The 19,346-nt window shown below is 46.9% G+C and overlaps 1 protein-coding gene across 2 annotated transcripts in view; it reads left to right on the top strand.

Moving 5' to 3' along the window:
• dennd1b (DENN/MADD domain containing 1B) overlaps positions 1-19,346 on the top strand; it is a 103,345-nt gene that overhangs the window by 49,923 nt on the left and 34,076 nt on the right. The window contains exons 7-13 of one of the 2 annotated variants that reach the window (XM_087830460.1): positions 1,274-1,354; positions 2,193-2,252; positions 6,199-6,252; positions 6,666-6,776; positions 12,669-12,769; positions 15,283-15,328; positions 16,385-16,486. In XM_087830460.1, the coding sequence (XP_087686586.1) occupies positions 1,274-1,354; positions 2,193-2,252; positions 6,199-6,252; positions 6,666-6,776; positions 12,669-12,769; positions 15,283-15,328; positions 16,385-16,486 (555 nt within the window). The remainder of the gene's footprint in view (positions 1-1,273; positions 1,355-2,192; positions 2,253-6,198; positions 6,253-6,665; positions 6,777-12,668; positions 12,770-15,282; positions 15,329-16,384; positions 16,487-19,346) is intronic. The other variant, XM_087830461.1, reaches the window with a different exon arrangement.

Genomic DNA, 19,346 nt, shown 5'->3' with positions numbered 1-19,346 from the left:
CAGCAACAGTGTTGACATTTCACAGACCAAACGCTGATCTGACACTGGAAGTTTTTCCTGATGATTTACTGGAATACAAATCGTTAAGAACAAGAAAATTCCCACACACACACACACACACACACACACACACACACACACACACACACACACACACACACACACACTTCACTAAAGTCTTTTCCCCTGACTTTTCGCTGCATCGTACGAGCAGAGGGAGGGGAAATGTAAAATATGCAACAAACTGGGGAGATGCGCGGCGTCTATGCAGCGGGTGTAGGTGATGTTCCACTGTTTAGACTGAAGGGAGGGGGGGGGAGCTTTGGGATCACTTTCAATTGTCATGTAGTCACTGCTTCTTCCAACATCCTCTGAGAACAGCGATCAGGACAAAGCGTCTGTCTAAAGTAGACAATGGCAGACACACAAACTCCTGCAGTTCATCAGAATAATCTAATATGAAGCGCGAGGAGGGGGCGGCGGCCAAAACAGATCAGGACAGTTTGTGCGAGGCAGACGGAGACAGAAGGAAAGCTGGAAATCCTGGGTGACTGAAGTGTTAGCGTGCATGATTTGGTTTCTATTTACCCCGCTGTCCGTTCCAGGCGAGAGGGAGATGTTGACAGACGAGGGAAGACAGAAGAGCGATGAGGGTTTAAGGCGAGGGGTAAATGAACTGTTTCCCCAGGCCGTGTTGCTGACCATGCGTGTGAGCATTGAGGCTCTCATGACAGGAGGCTGTTCGATTGCACCCCTCCCTCCTTAACCCTCCTTTACTGTATATTGCCGTCTATCGCTTCTATTTCTTTTCCACTTCATGCACGCACACGCACACGAACTCGCGCGTTTATTTCCTGGCACAAGCAGCGGCTCGTACACAAAACCAAAACAAAGTTCTCAGAGAGGAAGTTGAAGCAAACACTCCGTTTTGTTTCTCCAACAGGAAGCCGAGAGTGTGAACGGCGATCTTGTCAAAGAGCTGATCTGTGGTCAGCTGCCGGCTTCCTGCAGCCTCTCTTTGCAGCGAGGGGTGGGGGCTTAATTACTGACAGCCCGCTCTCGGCCTGTAAATCAACGCCGGCGGATAATAAGCGTCTGCGGCCCGTCTTTTAACCTCGCCGTTTCTCGTTAAACGCATGTCGGTCGGATGTCGCGGAGCCCTACGGCCCTGTGGTCGGCAGCGTGTTTGAGATTGACGCGTAACTCGTGACATCGACAAGTCAAGTAAATAAAATTCACGCGTCTCTTTTCCTCGTTTGTTTGTCTCCTCTAGAAAAACGACTTGAACGACGTGCTGAACTCTCTCTATGATCTGCCTGTGCCAAAGCCCTTCACGCCCGTCAACCTGAGTGTGGTAGGTATCTCGTATTCGCCGCTATCGGAGGCAGAGACGGAAAGAGGTGGTGACTGTGGCGGCGTGCAACTTTAAAAGAAGAATTAAAGTCGTCACAAAGAAGAAACGAGCACATGAGGGTGGAGGAAAATGAGAGAGCAGAGCAGTAGATGCTGTAGGTGGGAACAGCGACTGACACCCCGTTTGGAAACGTTGTTTTGGCGATGAGCCTGAGCCGGACATGTTTAAAGTGGAAGCCTCCTTTCACAGCTCGCCGTGTCTCCGCTTATCCAAAAAGCAGAACGGCTTAACGAGCTCGGTCGCTGAAAGCCGGCCTGTGACACAGCTCGGCCTCTGTCACGTCCCCGTGTAAGACGAGCGTGATGGTTTCTCTCCAGTATCTATCTGAGTTTTAGGGCCTCTGCACTGTAACAGGATCAAAGGGTTTCGTGGTGGCCTCTGCCCTCGGGGACCACCTCTCTTTAGTTTTTTTGTTTTGTCGGACCAATTAGACAAACAGCTGTAGAAGAACAGTCGTCTAATTAAACATATGAATTTACAGCCTAACGAGACTAATACGAGGCGATCAATAAATCTCTGTGAAGGCTAACGAGTCCATTTCTTCCCGTCTGAGTCTTGATTGGAAAAGAAGCTCCAGAGAACAGAGGTGATAGCTTCATCTCTCCTTCGCTCTTTTCCTGGAGACGCCACTAGTTTGATATTTAATTGATGAAGCAGAATTATTCCCTTAAAGTGTGTTTTTTGTTTTATCATGGCAGCCAAGAAGAAGAATCATTGTCCCCTTTCATCTGTGAACCCTGTCTCTCTCTCTCTCTCTCTCTCTCTCTCATTGTGCAAGAATGAGCAGTTGTATATTGCCACTGGGCAAGTACTGAGAGATCGGCGAAGCAAGGAGCCGGTGAGTGGAGGGGAATGAGCAGAGGAGGGAGGAGGCGAAATATGAAACTGCTGCTGTACTAATCGCATGGGAGCCGCGGATTTCCAATTTGGCCAAATAAGCTGCGCTATCTTTTTAAATATAACAAAAACAAACTATCCTGGGCCTTGGTGTGTGTTTCTTCTCCTCTGGAAAACAATCAAACTGTGTAAATGATTAATGCCCTTCCACACTGCTATATTCTCTCTGAATATCAAAAGTCTTTTTTCCCTTCTCTTTATGTTTAAAGCAAAGGCAATTGTACTCAAAAAATCTCCTTGATGCCTTTCCAGTTAACCCACTTTCAATGTTTTTATATAAACAAGTCTTCGAAAGAACAAGGGGGTGGGGGTGGGGTGGTGGGGGGGTGATAAGCAAGCAAACAGCCAATGAAAGGCAGGGTTGAGTTGAGGAGCACGGCTTGTGATTATCACAGCGCCGCAAATTTGTAACTTTGTTTAGTTACACAGAGCACACGGAGAGGGAGGCGGAGAGTTACCGTGGTTACGGGTGGCGGTCCTTAGCACCAAGTCTTCGATTTGACACTTTATTTATTTATTATCTTTTATCATAGATGATAGATGGGTAATGGTAGATGTTTCCAACGACGAGCTGAATTAACTCAACTTTAAAGCTGATGACCAAGTACGAATGCCGTCAACCAATCACGTGTGACTATTTGTTAGAGGTGGGAATCACCATACATCCCACGATACGATATTATCACAATACTTAACACACGATACGATATTATTGCAATTTTTAAAAATATTTTGCGATATTCAGATTCTGTACATAAAGGTAAACTTTATCAATATTCATTTTCTCTAATATCAAAGTCTCACACTCAGTCTTTCTCTCATTTCAGTTTGATTGTTGACAAACTGAACGGTTTGTATTACAGTCTAGTCCAACTTAACTGAATCAACCATCTGGTACAATTATAGCTATTCTGAACTATGCAGTTTATGAAAACTATGCAGCCCCTTCAGCAACTGAAGAATTTGAAAGTAAATTAAAACAAAATATAATTTTACATTAAATAAAAAAGTTTTAAACTTAATTAATTAAAATAAAACATGTCTTAAATTAAAATAAGTAAACTGTCACATTTGGACAGTGAAGGAATGTCAGGATTCTTGCTCAGAAAAAGGAGCTGATCAACATTCCACAAAAACTTTTTTTGTAACAAAATATCGATTTCTGCTGTCTCCGTATCGATACATTACAAATGTATCGATACATTACATTACATTACAAACAAAATATCACGATGCTACACGGTATCGATTTTTTCCCCCACCCCTATTATTTGTGTGCAGTTTTATTTGTCCGCAGCTCTACCTCTGCATCGAGGCTGCAGCGTAACCACAAACTAACCATCAGTGTTTCTCTACATGAAAACAGCGACGCTGCGCCTGACGTTGATTTAACTGTAATTCTAATCAGCACGTGGAAACAGGAGACGCTCCTGTGCTTTAATGTTTTCTGTCAGACATCACCGAGGGCAGGAAAATCACGTGGCTTTGTTTCTTACTTGGCAACAAGAAGAAACATTGTTTTGGGCTGATCAGCAAAAAGTCACAAAAGGATCTTTAAGAGAACTTACGGATGTTGAGGCTGAGCGAGCGTCTGGTTAGTGTTTGCAGTGCGTGAGCTCTCCTGTCTCGGCGAGCAAGCCCACATCTCGTTAAGCGATCAGAACGAATTTGTTTTTATTTTTCAGCTGCAGAAAGTTGCCGTGCAAAATATGCATACAAATACGGCTTTAGCAATAATAGAGAGCTTCGGGGGAGAGACCTTGATGTCTGCTCCAGTTTCTGTTTATTTGCTGCGTCTTTATCTCTTCGGAGCTTTGTTCAACCAGCACGGTGACCGTCCGCTGGGACCAAACGGATGGTTTACTTGTGAAAATTGGTTTTTCACATTTTTTTGACCCTAACTCACATTTATTTAAGGAGTGAAAGCGCTGTTTGTTTTACACTAAACTGAATATTTCTTTGTCGCCAGGCAGAGAATTCAAACAACATTAAATTATGATGATGTGCAAATAAAATCTGCTGTGTCTCTTTGTAGAAAGACTTTAACGTATCCGTAGAAATGCCCAACTTTGGAGCGATGCAGAGTTTAGTCTTCAGCATCAAAGCGATCATAAGATGAGCTGGCGGAGCGTCATTCTTTGGAAACGCTGAATCGGATTCGTCGATAATGTCATTCAAAGTGGCAAAGATGAAATCAGATGAGCTCAGAACAGAAACCGGATCCTTTTACCGTTAAAACAGAGGTGGGAGCTCCAGGCCTCGAGGGTCAGTGTCCTGCAGGTTTTAGATCTCACCTGGGTCAGCACATCAGAATCACAGGATGAGTTCATTCCCAGGGCTGTATCCCAATTCAGGGTCTGCAGCCTCAACGATCCTCAAGGGCCGCGTACTTAAAGACCGCTAAGGCCGGAAGTGCGAGGCTTGTCAGATGGGACGGTCTAGCCTCCGTCGCGCCGCCCAGGTTGCCTAGCAACCATGATACTAACAGCTGGAAACGTTTCATACAGCTTTGTTTGACAGAAATGAAGGAGAAAATCTTTTGTTCGTTTGTTTGTTTCTACATGAGCTTTGATCATTCTCTGATTAAGCTCAGCTATTGAACGGCGTATATTTTAAAGTAAAGGCTTTAAAACCAAGTTAGTACAAACGTCACTAATGTCACATGACTTTGCCGACATGTGGCCAACAGGAATGTTTTAATGTTCTTCGTTATTAAACATTTGCACATAAATAAGTGACATAATATTCAGTACTTACTTAAAGTTTACTCTTCGGGCGCCCCTCATCCGCCGTTTTTTTTCGGCAAAATTATCCACACCCACCGCCGCGCTATGCATTCTGGGATATGTTGGGCCACGAAGTCTACACCGCCACGTCCTTGAAATTCAGGGAAATGAAGGACGCATTTGAGGGCCGCATTTCGAGCAGCCTTTGAATTGGGACAGCCTTCGTCACGGTGACGTAATCGGCCTTAAAATGCGGCCTTTAAGGATGAATTGGGACACAGCCCAGGTCTCTGGAGAACTTCAGGACATGTTAAGGTCATTTAGCCGTTTAAATCAGCTGTGTTGGATCAAGGACACATCTGAAACCTGCAGGACAGCGGCCATCGAGGTCTGGAGTTGGACACCTGTGCAGTAAGTTTCCATGCTTTTTTCCTGCCTGACTGTGGTGGACTTTTAATGGGTGGTGCTGGTGGTGGTGCAGGATTTCATTGTTGTGTAATTCATTGCTGTTTACTCCCAATGTAAACGACTGTTTAATGATGTAAAGAGTTGAAAGTTTTGATCCGTTTTAACCTGATTTGTGTCAGCGTGTGTTTCAGAGACTCTAACCTGTGAACGAGCTGCAACAGATGGTTGAGTCGAGGCCTCAGAGAAGCGCAGCTGTACTTCCAGGAGAGTGTGTGTGCGAGACACACAACAGTGTGTTTCACCTGGTGGTTTGTCTACCTCCAAACAGCACCTCTCTCAGGCCTCTTTGATCTGAACACTGAACCTGCCCTGCTCTCCCAAAGTGAGACAGGCAGCCCTGTGATCCTCTAAACAACCCGAGAGTGTGTGTCTGCGCGCAGCCGTGCACGCGCGCTCTCCGCGAGCCTTTTTAACGCTTAAATAAAGACTCCGTTTTCCACCGGAGACATCACCCCAGTCGGTGTCTACGGGGAGCTGAGCTGCTATTGAGCTTTCTCTGTTCTGTAGGCCTGATAAAAGCATTGCCACAGTTCAGACACCAGCTCAGCAATTCATATAGACAGAGCTGAAGATGAGCCATAAATCATAGAACAAAGTGAACGGCCTTTTTCTCTCCCTCTTCCCCTCGTTCTCTCCTGCGTGCCTCGCTCGTGACCTTCCCTCTTCTTTCTCCTCATGTTTGTGTTTTCGCAGCACTCCTACTTCATCGCCCCGGATATCAATGGACTGCCAACTATCCCTGAGAGTGTAAGTATGCGTGGAAAAGAAAAGGAAGAGATAAAGAGAAATCCCTGTATTCTGGGAACATCTTCGCCTCTAATCGTTTTTAATCAGATACACATGTCACTCTTTGAAACGATTGCATCACGCTCTTGTATCAGCTTTAGCTCCTGCGGTGCTTCTGCTTTTAATGTCAAGGTTCACAGACTGGCATGGCTGTTGCTAGATTCAAACTGAGCTCAAGTCCTTTGTTGATTTCTGCATTCAAGTCTCAGCTCGAAGCGTTAAGGCGGGGACAGTTAGCACGAGTTTGTCCTCCTTCTCCCAAACAGTGCGTGCAATCGTGCAACTGCTGCAGCGTCGGCGCTTTACTGCAAACGAGTTGTGCCGGGACAGTTTGTTACCAACCTGAATGTCCTCCTGTTCTTGTCCATCTCCAGAGAAACCTGACCGAGTACTTCGTGGCCGTGGACGTCAACAACATGCTCCAGCTCTACGCCAGCATGCTGCACGAACGCCGCATCATCATTACCTCAAGCAAGCTCAGCACTGTGAGTCCGAGCCGCCAGACGCTCCACAAACACTCTTTGTGCTTTTCTTTTTGTGATTCGAGTCGAGGTGGAGCTTCGTGTGGGGCTGTTGATGCCTTTGTGTGGAGCGCTAACACCCTCGTTATAAAGTATGTGGCTGAAGCATAGATTGAACACGAGTCCCTTCATCAATATTCCAGCAGGATATCAAACCCTAACAAGTATGCTGAGAATATTTATCTGAGATCTGTCGACCCCTCTGCCCCCGCCCGGTCTGACGGGCAGCCCACCATAAAGCTGGATTATTTGCGTCCTATAATGGGAACGCATTGATGTCCACAGAGGCGGGAAACTTGCTTCTGATGTTTGCACGAGGGAGGAAATCTCTCCGTCATCCTCGCTGCTGATGAGGCCAAACGTTTGTGAGGCGGGAGAGGGAAGTGATGTCATCCTATATCTGCTGGTCCCACCTTTGCAGAACACTTAGCAGCCACAGGGGCCCACGTGTGGCGTTTTGGGTGCTGCAGGGAACAGTTCCCAAGCTCTCCCACAGGAGCTATAATCAGGAAGAGCTGTGACTCAGCCCCTTAGAGGATCTCACCTGTCTCCCCTCAGCTCCTCAGACCAGCAGCACCTGTGCTGGAGATCCAAGCAGCACACGGTGCAGTGACAGCAGCGGTGCACGATGTAAATGATCAGACTAAAGGGTGAGACTGTTTTTGTTTCAGCAGGAACACTTGGGGGAGGGGAGAGGGGGGGATTTTTTTATTTTCTCCCTGTCTGTGATTTACAGTCCTCTGCTGCCCGAAGACAAATCTCAGCTTGTTTTTCTAACAAATATATGCCGACAGGATATTTTAAGAGCCTCCACGTCAGACCTTTACCTCCGCGAGCCTTTTATCCTCCGCAATTCTTCATCCGCTCATCTATCCATCCGTCTTCCTCGGGGAGAGGTGTTTGGGTTTGGTAGCGTTATATGTCAGGAACTGCAGCACAGAAGTATTTTCACATCTCCGCTGGGATTGCGAGCAGGCCCGGCGTTATTACTGCTCCTGTGATGTTTTTGTTGTCGGGCAGATTGACCCGCGAGTTCAAGCGGAAATGGCTCGACGCCGCGTATCTGAGCGTTTACGTACTTAGCTTGAAAGCGGCTCGTTATCCGGTTGTGATCGAGTATGTTACTGGATGAGAGAATTATAATTATGTCAGAGTTGGTCCGAATGTTGGTTAAAGTCGGCAGCCTCTGGATGGACAGACAGTGTTTCTGCTTCTACAGATAGAAGATGTATGAGAGAAAGTATTGTTAGTAACATCGTTAGTACCATCCAGCTGCTTTTCACCACCTCCGCCTGTCCAGCATCTCAACCGAGCAGAGAGACGGGGAGTAGACACACACACACACACTCGGAGATGTGCTGCATTTATTCTGCCTGCTCGAGGTGCTGCCTGTGTTAAAGCCCCCGGTGAACCCGGCGTGTCAGTCTGTCGGTACACGGCTGCCGCGCGAGCAGCCAAAAGCAAAGGAATAAATCATGATCGTACAACAATGCGTCAGTTGACTTATTGCTGTTTCGTGACCAGAGGTGAACGGCGCCGCTGTTTTCTCTTTTTTTTGTTTTTTGTTTAAAAAAAAAAGCGAGTCGGCGGTGGCGCAGGGGCGGGAGCCAGCCGTGCGTGCAGCCTTGTCATAGGCCCGTATAATAGGGCTGCATCGGCCCTTCCTCTAACTAGTCAGCTGGGAGGCCCCCCTCTGAGTCTTTCATATGCCGAGGCCCCCCAGCTCCGCAGCCCAGCCTCTGCCCTGCCTATCGCCCAAATTCACACAAGCCCGACCCCGGCGCTGGCTGACAGCAGCCCTCTCATCAGGCTGTCAGGCCTATGCTAACAAGGAGCTATCCATCCAGCGTGCCCTGGAGTGCCAGCTGCCTCTCTGTTTCCAGCCTTTTCCTCTGTTCCTTCCCCGTCTCTCTTTCTCCCACTCCTCTCGGTGTCTCTCCCCCCTCGCTCTCGCTCTTAGTAATTCTTTCTCTCTGACATATTATTTTCTGTCCGTCTCTCGCTCTCTCCCGCTACACCTCTCGTTCTCTCTGACTTTGCCTCTTCCTGGGAGTCTTAATGTGTCTGTGTGTTGTTGGGCAACTGCAGAACATCAGGACATCCTCCCCCCTCCTCCCTCACCTCCTTGTCCTCAATAGACTCGTCTCTGCCCCGTCTCTGCGACGGCGTGCGTGCATATGTGCGTGCAGAGCGTCGGCTTCTTTTTTTTAAACATGCATCTGTTGTGCGTGTCGTCTGCGCTCACAGGTGTTTGTACCTTATGCCTTCTGTCTTCCTGTGAGGGACCGTGTGGGAGGCCTGGCGTTGGCTGTTGCCTGCGTTGTCCTGCGTGCCCTCTCTACCCCCTCGCCACCTACCTGTTTGTGGCACGCTTGCGTCGCACAGAGCCTGACACCGGCGTTTGTCAACAGAGGGAAAAGCAGAGCGTGGGTAATTGGTGACTACTCGGGAGAGGAGAGGGAAAGGCTAACACAGCAATACAATGACAGGGAGGTGGGGGGGGGTGAGGGACAGAAGGACAGCAGGAGGAGAGGAGGAAACGGAATAAGTAATGGAGACTTGGGATGAAATGAGAAAACAGGATTGAGTTTGGAGAGCGCGCAGGGACAAAGTTGGAAGGAGAGGCAGCGAGTCTTTCAGGCCGGTGCGAGGAGGTCAAGAGCGCCGCGTTGACTGAGGTCGCCTGCAGCAGCGGTTATTCTTGCTGCGTTTAAACCAGAGAGCAGCTGGTTAAAGGCTCGGCGACCATCGTAGGACCTCTTTAAGTGCAATCGTAGCAACATTGTTGGTGCCTCGTGTCAGTCTGCGTCAGGTGAAGAATAATGGGGAGGGTACCGCAGAGCGCTGATGTGTCGAGGGGGTCGGGCGCTGCTGCTCGGTCATAAAAATTGAGGTTTATTTATCTACATGTCCTTGATTCAGTGAAAATGTGGCAAATAAAATATTTTCTATTCTGCTGCTGACGGATCAGGAAACACACAAAGGAAGCATCACATCCAAACCTCATTATTGATAAACTGCTTAAATCCTGAGTTCATGGCGTCGACTTTGAGTTGAATTTTCTTCCTCTTCTCCAACTTTCACCTCCTCCTCTCGATCCCTCTCTTTCCGTCCGTCCGTCCTTTAGTCTCGCTGAATAGATCTGGGAAGACCCGTGTTAGTGTGGACACTTTCTGTCTCGGCTACACTAAAAAGCTCTCAGGGCAGAACCAAAGACCTTGACTGCTTTTTGAAGCAGGCTGTCGCTGTATAATCGGTTAGCTTCTCTCAGAGGAAGGGGCAACACACACACACAGTGTGCAGGAGGCAGGCAGCCCCTCATTACCGGGCACAGCCCTGCTCCCCGAGGACTGGACCCAGCACCTAATCCTGTATTTGTTCTTGGGGACTGTATCTGTGATTCTCCATTGAATGGAATATTAAGCACCAGGTCTTTTGTGGAGCGTGTAAGCCATTTGGCTCCACTCATCTATTATTTATCAGCCTGGCAAATATTTTATCAGCCTTAGCCTCTCATGACCCACTCTCATGTGAAGCCCCCCTATAAATGAAGAAAAAAAAACAGGGTATCTTCTTTTTTCTTTTCAATTTATCCTCCTTTTACTTTTTGCCTCATCTGTTGTAAAACCAGGACAAGGACACGTGTGTGTGTGAAGCTGAATTAGAGAAGCAAATATGTGAAGTATTCCTCTGGAGTTCCCTTCGAGTTGGCTTATCTGAGGCGCGCTGCCGCTTCCACCGCTTTGGAGATAGCACATAAATGAAAAGTGAAATCTAGATTTGCTTTATAAATCATTATCTTAGTTTCAGACTCCCTTCTGGGCCGACTCCAAGCCAGCCACCCAGCCTGGGAAGAAGAGGAGCACAGAGATACTCCTGTTTTCACTTTCAACCTGAGAGTAAATCACGCCGGTTGGGGGGCTCACCTTGAGGCTTGGTGGAGATAATTGGAGTTGGTTAGCGAGGTGTTCTGAGCCATTACCTCCTGGTACCAGCGAATGGCTGGGGCTTGTCTCTCACTCCCAGAGGAGGGATACAGTAGCCTGTTGGCTCTGCACTTATGTGCGTGCACATGCATGCACACGTGCACACATGCGTGCACAACCGCAGCCAGATCGGTGACCTTTCCCGATTTTAATGGCCCCTCAGCATCGCAGGGCGTGAGAGTTCTGATCGTCACTTTTCCACCAAGCGCTTCACTTTCACACATTAATATTCATAGCATTGATTTATTTTCAGAATTAACAAAAAAACACAGAAAAATAAAAAAAACCCAAACTGTTTGCCAGGGAATTAATCCTGACAGGAGCGTGGCATTGTTGTTTTATTTGAAGACAGCAGGAAGCAGGAATATGCATATGCAGATCCACAGAGCAAGACACCAATTAAATGTTGATTAAGTCTTAACTATTGTGGGACTGCGTGTGCGAGAGATTGCAGAGAGACAATTAAAACGAACGGAAAAAAGAGAAGACGTTGGCCAAACACACACGCTGGGAGGGAAACACACACACACACACACACACACACACACGGGCTTTCTGTTGTGAGCTTTTCAGATGTCCGGGCTTGATCTTTGGGTGGATTCAGAGGGGTGGGGCCCCTCTCTCTCTCTGGCAGCGGTGGTTTTCAGCCGCCCGCTTTTGGCCGGTCAATTGTGACACCGCGTGTGTCGGCGAGCAGGGGGTCTCCTGGCAGTTGCGCGCGTGTGCGTCTGATAGCGTGTGTCCGCTTCACACATTGACTGTGAAGCTGCAGCGGTATAACGGCGGCTGCTGCTCCGGGGTCCCGGCGGTATTGGCCTAGCCCGCAGTCTCTCTTGGCTAACTCATGTTTCATTCTTTGGCAATTTGCCCTAATGAAGTCCCGCAGGAGCCCCTCAGACCTCTGTTCTCTTTCCATATTTAATCATGTTATTTTAATCTGGGGGATGAGCTAACGCCTCTTTCTGTGTGTGTGTGTGTGTGTGTGTGTGTGTGTGTGTGTGTGTGTGTGTGTGTGTGTGTGTGTGTGTGTGTGTGTGTGTGTGTGTGTGCGTGCGCTGCAGGTCATTACTGTAGCTCGGTTTCATGTGATGAGATGTCAAGAGGGAGATGCTGGCTTTAAGACAATGGAAGACAATGACTTTAATTCTGGGTGTAACGTTGGTTTGACAGTGTAAAAAGCTCCTTTGAAAAGCAGTGTCATCCTCACGTGATCGCTCCTCATTATTTGTTTAAAAAAGAGGTTAATTATTCTGTTTTTTCCCTTTTAATTTCCCCGTCGTCGTGGTCGGGGTAATTCAGATTTTTATGGCTGCTGTCACTGTTTTGGCTTCTTTTGTTGCGTTTGTGCAGGTCGCAGCACAATCACGACTCACTGACACTGATTTCAAAAGATTTTAATGATGAACTCTGACTCTTTAAACAAACGGGGTCAGGATCCGTGTTTTTGAGTAATGACTCGTAATGGCCAGGTGCAATAGCAGCAAAATATTTTTGCTCTAATGACCCTCGACGAGTAAATCGATACGGAGACGGCGCTGGACGCGTGTTGACTGTGCTGCCTTTCTCAGATCGATCTTTTTAATAGTTTTCTTTCACATCAGTCGTCTCTGCTTTCTCTGTCACGAGGTGGGAGGCGGGGCCTGTCAGCGGGCTCGGCCATCAGAAACGGACGAGGATGCGTTCGCGTGAAACGACTGCATGTTTGGTTTATATTAAAGGACACAACAGGGTGTGGGCGGGGCCAGTGTAGTCATTTTTTAAAGTAATTTATTACTTAAAAGTCTCCAAACTGTTTCATGAATTTTATGTTGTTGCTCAAAGTTTTTCCTTTTAAATCTCTCGCCCTCACGTCTTCTCTCTCTTCCCGCAGTTAACTGCGTGTGTCCACGGCGCCGCCGCTTTGCTCTTCCCCCTGTACTGGCAGCACATCTTCATCCCCGTGCTGCCCCCGCATCTTCTGGACTACTGCTGGTAAGGCCGACCACCTCTGCAGCGCACACAGCAAACACCACGAGCATCAGCAGCGTTTTCTCTGCAGCGCACACGTGTGCAGACGTGCACGCCACTAAAAGCGCAGACGCTCGTGTTCACACGTTCTCCCGCCCGTTCTTCATGTTCTTGTGATTCCTCTTGTGGCGCGACTTCTCACGTGTGGCTTCCTCGACATAATGAACGATCGCCGAGCTCCATATTTCATGCCGGCGCCGCCGCGCTCTCATCATCTGGGCTCTCTCAGGGTTTCGTTACCAGCGATCCGACGCAGATCCGACAAATCTGGACGGACTTGACTGAATCTGGACGTGGGAGTCGCGGCTCGTCTGCAAAGCCGCATGTGCTCGGGTCGACGTCAGATCTGAACGTGTGAAGCGTTTGCAGCGCGGTTCCGTTTGTCCAGCGCTTCACCATAAATCACTGACAGGGAAATATGATTTTCAACACTCTGCAAAGACTCATCATTAACTTATTCAATCACAGCGGCGTCCTCCATGCGCTGATTAGATAATGCAATTACATGTGTGTGTGTGTGTGTCTCTGCTACACTGTTTGTGTAACTGGATCTGCGTAAATGTCGAACATTCATAAAACAGCGTCCAGACCTGCTGCTTGTTTTTCACTTTAAGCTGATTACAAGCCTGTGGCTGCTGAATCATTCTGCCCAGGAACACGCTGACCCCGAACTATCCGATTATTACCGCCTCTGCAAACCTCATCGTAAAAACGCTTTCTATTATTTGACTGTTTTTGTTGGTTTTCATCCTCGTGCTGATGGCGAGCGGTCCGTGATTCAACTTTTCCTTTCCGCAAACTTTGAAAACGAAGATATATCACAGCAAATAAGGACGACATGATAATAACCCCGAAAAACCCAAAACACTTTATTTTTTATTTTGTTTTTGAAAATAAAAATAAAACTCTTGACACATCTGCCCTTTAACTTTCTGCACTTCCTGAAACTATCAGTCGACTTGGAGAGAAAACAAGCCTGAAATGTTCCACTGATGTTGTTGTTTTATACTTTTGTTATTAACCACCACGTCTTGCATTTATACTGTATGTCATTAACCCTTTAAAGCCGGTCAGAGCAGCACGCTCTGTTTTGCGTAACTATTTTTAAATCCCAGTAGCTCTGCAACCACGTGAGCTAGCACAATAATTGTTTTTGCATATGAAACCGGAGGAGTTGTACTTACATCTTATGCCATCAGCTTGTCCTCGGTCACAGTTTCCTTCCACATATAGTTTTGCAAAAACTGCATAAAAAGCACTTGCAGCAACAAAAACATAATATTCCAGAAACACGCTTTGCTGATCCGATCAGCTGTTCGTTACACTTCCTACGTCCATCAGCGTGAACTTTTGCATGTCCACCATGACCTGCCAGAAACAGGAAGTGACGTCATTTTCGCAGAAATGTATTTTTTTTTACCATCAGGGCCTCATGAGCCTATACTGGTGTTTTTAAAAGTTATGTTTGACTTTATGACTTTCTGTGTGGTTTCTGGGATGCTTAGGACTCATATTGCACTGCTGGAAATAGTTTATTTTGATGCATATGCTGCTTTTTTGCAAATTTGCATTATAATATTTATTTTAGTTTTTCCTGCAGTGTATAAAAATTGGTGTATTTCAAAAATAAAACTATGAAGACACTCAAAATAAATTTCCTGTGGTGGGAAACTATTTTGTGCAACTTTTTTGTATTTACAGTTTTGAGGGATAAGCCTCTTAAATTTCTCTAACTAGAAATATATGTTAAAAAAACAAAAACGATTTTCAATTTTTTTGTAGTTTATTGCACTTTTTTGCAATTTATGTAATTACTATGCACTTAATGCAGACATATTATTAAAATTTAGGCTATAATGGTTGTATTGATGTATATCAGCTTGAAATGCTCCCAAAAATGGCTCCACAGCATGTAAACATATAATATAAGCTCTGGCGGACTTTGTTCTATGGTAGGTCTTAAAGGGTTAAAAGTTGGTGTGTTATTGTTAAACTGATCTTTTATTTACTTTAAGTCTCAATCAGCGATTTAAGGAAGGCGAGAACACATTTTGTGTTTTTACCTGCTTTTAAGAATAAATCCTGTAACATGAGATTAGTTTGTGCTGCTGCAGTTAATCTGATGCTGTTACAGTGAATAGAAAAGTTGCCGCCTGTGCCTGTAAATGTCAGCTGCATTCAATTAAATAGAGTTCAGTACATGCAACAGTGTCCACTGTAATTATTTTAAGGATTAGTGACCGTTGTTATTTTTAATGATACATGATTACCACTGTTCTTAATCAGTTTAAGTCAGGCCTTCACATTTCAGCACATGTAATCTGAAATGTATTCAGATTACATTTATGGAATACAAAGAAACTCATTTCCACAGCTGTGATTTTTTATTTAAAGGTTCATGTCATCATGAAGTGTCCTCCATGAATGCTTCCTTGGTGTAAGCGTCTGACCTCACAGGTCTCTCTTTCTGTCCACAGCGCTCCTATGCCGTACTTTGTGGGAGTTCATCTCAGTCTGCTCGAGGTATGTTTGAAAATCTTCAGCTTTTTCAGTAGATTTGAATGTAAAATGTGTTCATTTTGTAGATTATTTTCATTTGAGTGTTTCAATAAAATGTGAAGCTATATTTTTTTCCCTTTTCACTTCCTCTGCTGCTTTCGTGCTTCCTTAAACCAAAGACGGCGTCTGCAAACAAAGAGCGTTCCTACTTCATTGTGTTGTTTGGGGGGCGAGTCATCAGCAGCGCTGCTGTTTGTGTGAATGCATGTTGCAAGAACACACACGCTTACACTTGTGTGTAAGTGTTAGTATGTAGGTGTGTGTGTTTGTGCAGATGCATATGTTCTAATGCACACGCGTGTGTGTGTGATATTTGTCTGACAGTTGCGGCAGTGGCAGTATTTATCACACTCTGCATCCGTGACAGACCTTCTTTCCGCCACTACATAATTAGTCCAGATCAGCATGTGAGCCTCCGCTGCACAGGCTGTCACAAAAGTGACAAACTAGAAATTCACACACAACGCCGCCCCCCCCCTCCCCGCACACACACCTGCCTGCATCCTGCACCACACCGAAATAATTGTTGAATTTGTCGCCATCAGGATGCGCGCGGCACGCCGCAGCATCACGGCGTTGTTATTGATGCGTGAGGTTTTTGGCGCTGTGGAAAATGTTTGCGCGGTCCAAATGTTTCCTCTCGGCGCCATTCTTCATTTCGCCAGCTCGCGTCGGCGCGCGCGTCGCCGTAAACACGTTCTAATAATTTTTCTCCCCCGCGCGCCATTTTTCATCCTTAATCGTAAAGGAGCGTGATAACTGTGCAGCTTTAACCGCGGCTGCTGGATGTTCACGTTCCCGGGGCGTCAGCACAGAAATAACTTTGTCTCCCGGGAAACGCACCTGGGCCACACGGCGGGTTTAAAATCGTGCCGTCGTTTCACGATTTAATAATCCAAATATTTATTATGTTGAAAGATGTCAGACGCACAGGAAGTCTCAGCCATCATTAAGAAAAACAATAAATGATTTGAGTGTGTACTGATGAGGATATCTAACGTCGCCCTTTTCCTCCCGCAGAGAGTGCGCAGTCGCTCGCTGGAGGACGTGGTCATCCTGAACGTGGACACGAACACCCTGGAGAGCCCTTTCGACGACCTGCACAACCTCCCGAGTGACGTGGTGAGACGAACGCGCAGCTTTTATTGCTACATCACACACACACGCGCATGGCGAGAAAACTAAAGCGCACACACATCCAGAAACTTGTCAGAGTACGCTCTGTCCCCCCCCCCCCCCGCATCATTAATGACTGCAGCACCGGCTCCTCAGACTGCGGCTGTCTAAAGTAAACTCCCGTCGCGTCGTATGACGCTGGAAGGCAAACAGCATTCCCCGACCATCAGAGGCTTGTGGGAAAATGTGAAACTCCCTTCCCTTCATCTCCATCCATTCTAATCATTATTTCACAAAGTCTCGCGTTCCCGCCTGCCCACTGGCACGTTTCTGAGGAGGAGGGGACGAGGCAGAGGAAAGAAAAGGCAGAGATGGGTGATTTTGTGGGGGGAGAGAGTGGGAAGAAAGGGGCCAATTACCAGAGTGGGCAGCGAAGCCACCTGCCAGCGCGTCGTCTCTTTAATTAACGCCGACGCCGGTCAGTGCTACGGGAAGCATCACCGTGGCGTCGGGGTCACTCGCACACACCGGTCTTTGTGTTTGTTTAGCTCTTCTTCACCGTGTGTTTAAAGCTCCGCCGTGAGGCTGCGGACGCTCTATTACCCACGCCGCTAACAGTATATACTCGGGTCGCACCGCCTACGGGACTCCTGTCCCAGCAGCGGGACATGATTTCATCCACTGCCCAGCAGACTCACGCCCTGCTCGCACTCCCACACTTCCCTGCTTCTGCTGCTTTAGCGCTGCTCAGCCTGCTAGCGTGTGTGAATGCCTCTTTACTGTGTGCACCGATCTCTTTCACACTTCCTGCCAGCTCTCTCGCCCGTTTGCCTGACTGCTCGAGTTTCATGGCACCTGTCTGCCTTCTTGTCTCCCTCCCTCGCAGCGCTTCCCGCCTGCCTGGACGTTTCCCGCAGCCGCTGTTTGCTTCTCATGCGTCTCCGCCTGTCTGGCTACCTTCTTCTCACTTCTCACTTCTCTGCACCCAGGGACCGACTCCCTAAATTAAATTGCAAACTGAGTTTGTCATAAAAACGAGTCGGGGCTTTTGAAAGCGACAGAAGCGCAGAGAGAAGCCTTTGTCTTTGCCGTGTGATAAATTAAGTGGCAGGCTCGGAGGCTTTTTCGCTTTGATCCCCACTCGCCATTTTTCCTGACTAATGACAGAACATAGCCTGCACATCACGTCGAATTACACCACCTGAAACGGAAACTTTGCTGGCATTAATATATTTATCGTAACAAATTGTTGTTGTTTTTATTCCCGTTCGTTTTCCCCCCTCCTGTCTCCTCTCATCTTTTCTCGGAGGTTAGCGGATTAATAACAAAGCGAGCAGGTACTAATTGAGTGGAATTCCAGGTCTCTTGTTAGTTTGCTTGTTAGTGATGAGGACACGCCACATGGCATTTGATGTTTGTGTTTACACAAAAGGAGGCATTGTGCCGTTTGTCAAAGTGAGGCCTGAAATCTTGATTAATGCTGAGTGATTCTCTGCTGAGCTGCCGAGCTACGACGGCGCTCCTGGTTTCTCTGCGCTCCTCGCTGTAACGCTCGGGCGTTCACTTTGTGTGAATATATAAAAGCATCGAATGGATCCAAAGGCCACGGGCACTCCTTCGACTAAAAACACCCCGATGTTGATTTAAGGAAACCTTTGGAGATCCGTTTAATTGCGGCGGCGCGGGCTGCGAGCACATGTGGACTCCATTACGAGGATCTGCTGACCAGTGGCCGCGCTTTTAGCGGGTTCAGAGTTCACAGTTGTCCCGAATTAGTGTCTCCCTTTCAGACGGGACCCCTGCTCCAGCTCCGCCCCCTTAATGGTCTTTTCCCGCAATTTCACACATAATATTTTAGATTTATTGACTATTACGAACGCTACCACGCCAGTAGCGGTTCCGTTGAGCAGCGAGAAGATCTGACTGAGAGTAATTGGTAAGGATGCCGCCGACGTTTGAGGGGAACTCGTGATTTTTATTGTTTTTAAATTGGAAACGTCACATTAATCAAAGACTCAGAATTAATTTGTCTTTTTTGTTTTTATTTGGAACGTGAGGAATATTTGGAGCATGGCGGTCCACAGCAAAGCTGTGTGTTGTTTTTAAATAAAAGGCCTGATATTATTAGACAAATAGAGCCTACAGTGTTGTGGCAGGATTTTGCATTATTTAGAGTTGCTTTAACCAAAAGTTTGGATACTTTTTATACATTAATGTTGATCTCAGAACAGGCTGCGCTCGTGTCAGTAAAAGCAACGTGTTGACAAGCTTACTGAAAAGGAATCGTCGATAAAAACAAATAAAAAAGAAGCTGTAGTTTTCCCTGGAAGATCAAGGTATTTGTGTTTCCTTCTCCGCGATGCTTCAGCAGAGATTGTGCTGATAAAGTTATAATTGGCTTTTGGTTGCGGAGCTGTTTACTCCAGCAGTCATTAAAAGTATCCAAGAATAGCAAATTAGGAGTCTGTTAATTCGGAAAACAAACATCGCTCGTCTGAATCGGATTGTTATTTGATCCCGGCAGTTGATCTCAAACCAATGATGGAAGACTTTTTTTGTTTTCATGTATTATTCTTTCTGTGCGGCGTATTCAAGGTGAGCTGCTACAATGCAGCTCACATCTTTATTTTCAGATGCTCCCTCTCACATCACAGCCTAATTCCTTCTCTTCTCCTCCTCTCTGCCTCTCGCTACTTTGCTGACACCGCGTACCCGTACGCACCTAGCCTTCGCACATTTGATCATTTGTATTCCCAATCAAGGGGGGGATTTACAGCGTACACTCCTACTTCCTGTATTTCAAGCCTACATTTGGAGGTTTACAAATGAACGAGGGGGTTGAGGCTGCGTCTGCGCGCCTCTCCTG

Source organism: Neolamprologus brichardi, chromosome 17 (assembly GCF_056152115.1).
Source record: "Neolamprologus brichardi isolate AB-2024 chromosome 17, ASM5615211v1, whole genome shotgun sequence".
Taxonomy (NCBI): domain Eukaryota; kingdom Metazoa; phylum Chordata; class Actinopteri; order Cichliformes; family Cichlidae; genus Neolamprologus; species Neolamprologus brichardi.
Note: the sequence above shows the minus strand (reverse complement) of the source record. Positions and strands in the feature narration are given on the sequence as shown.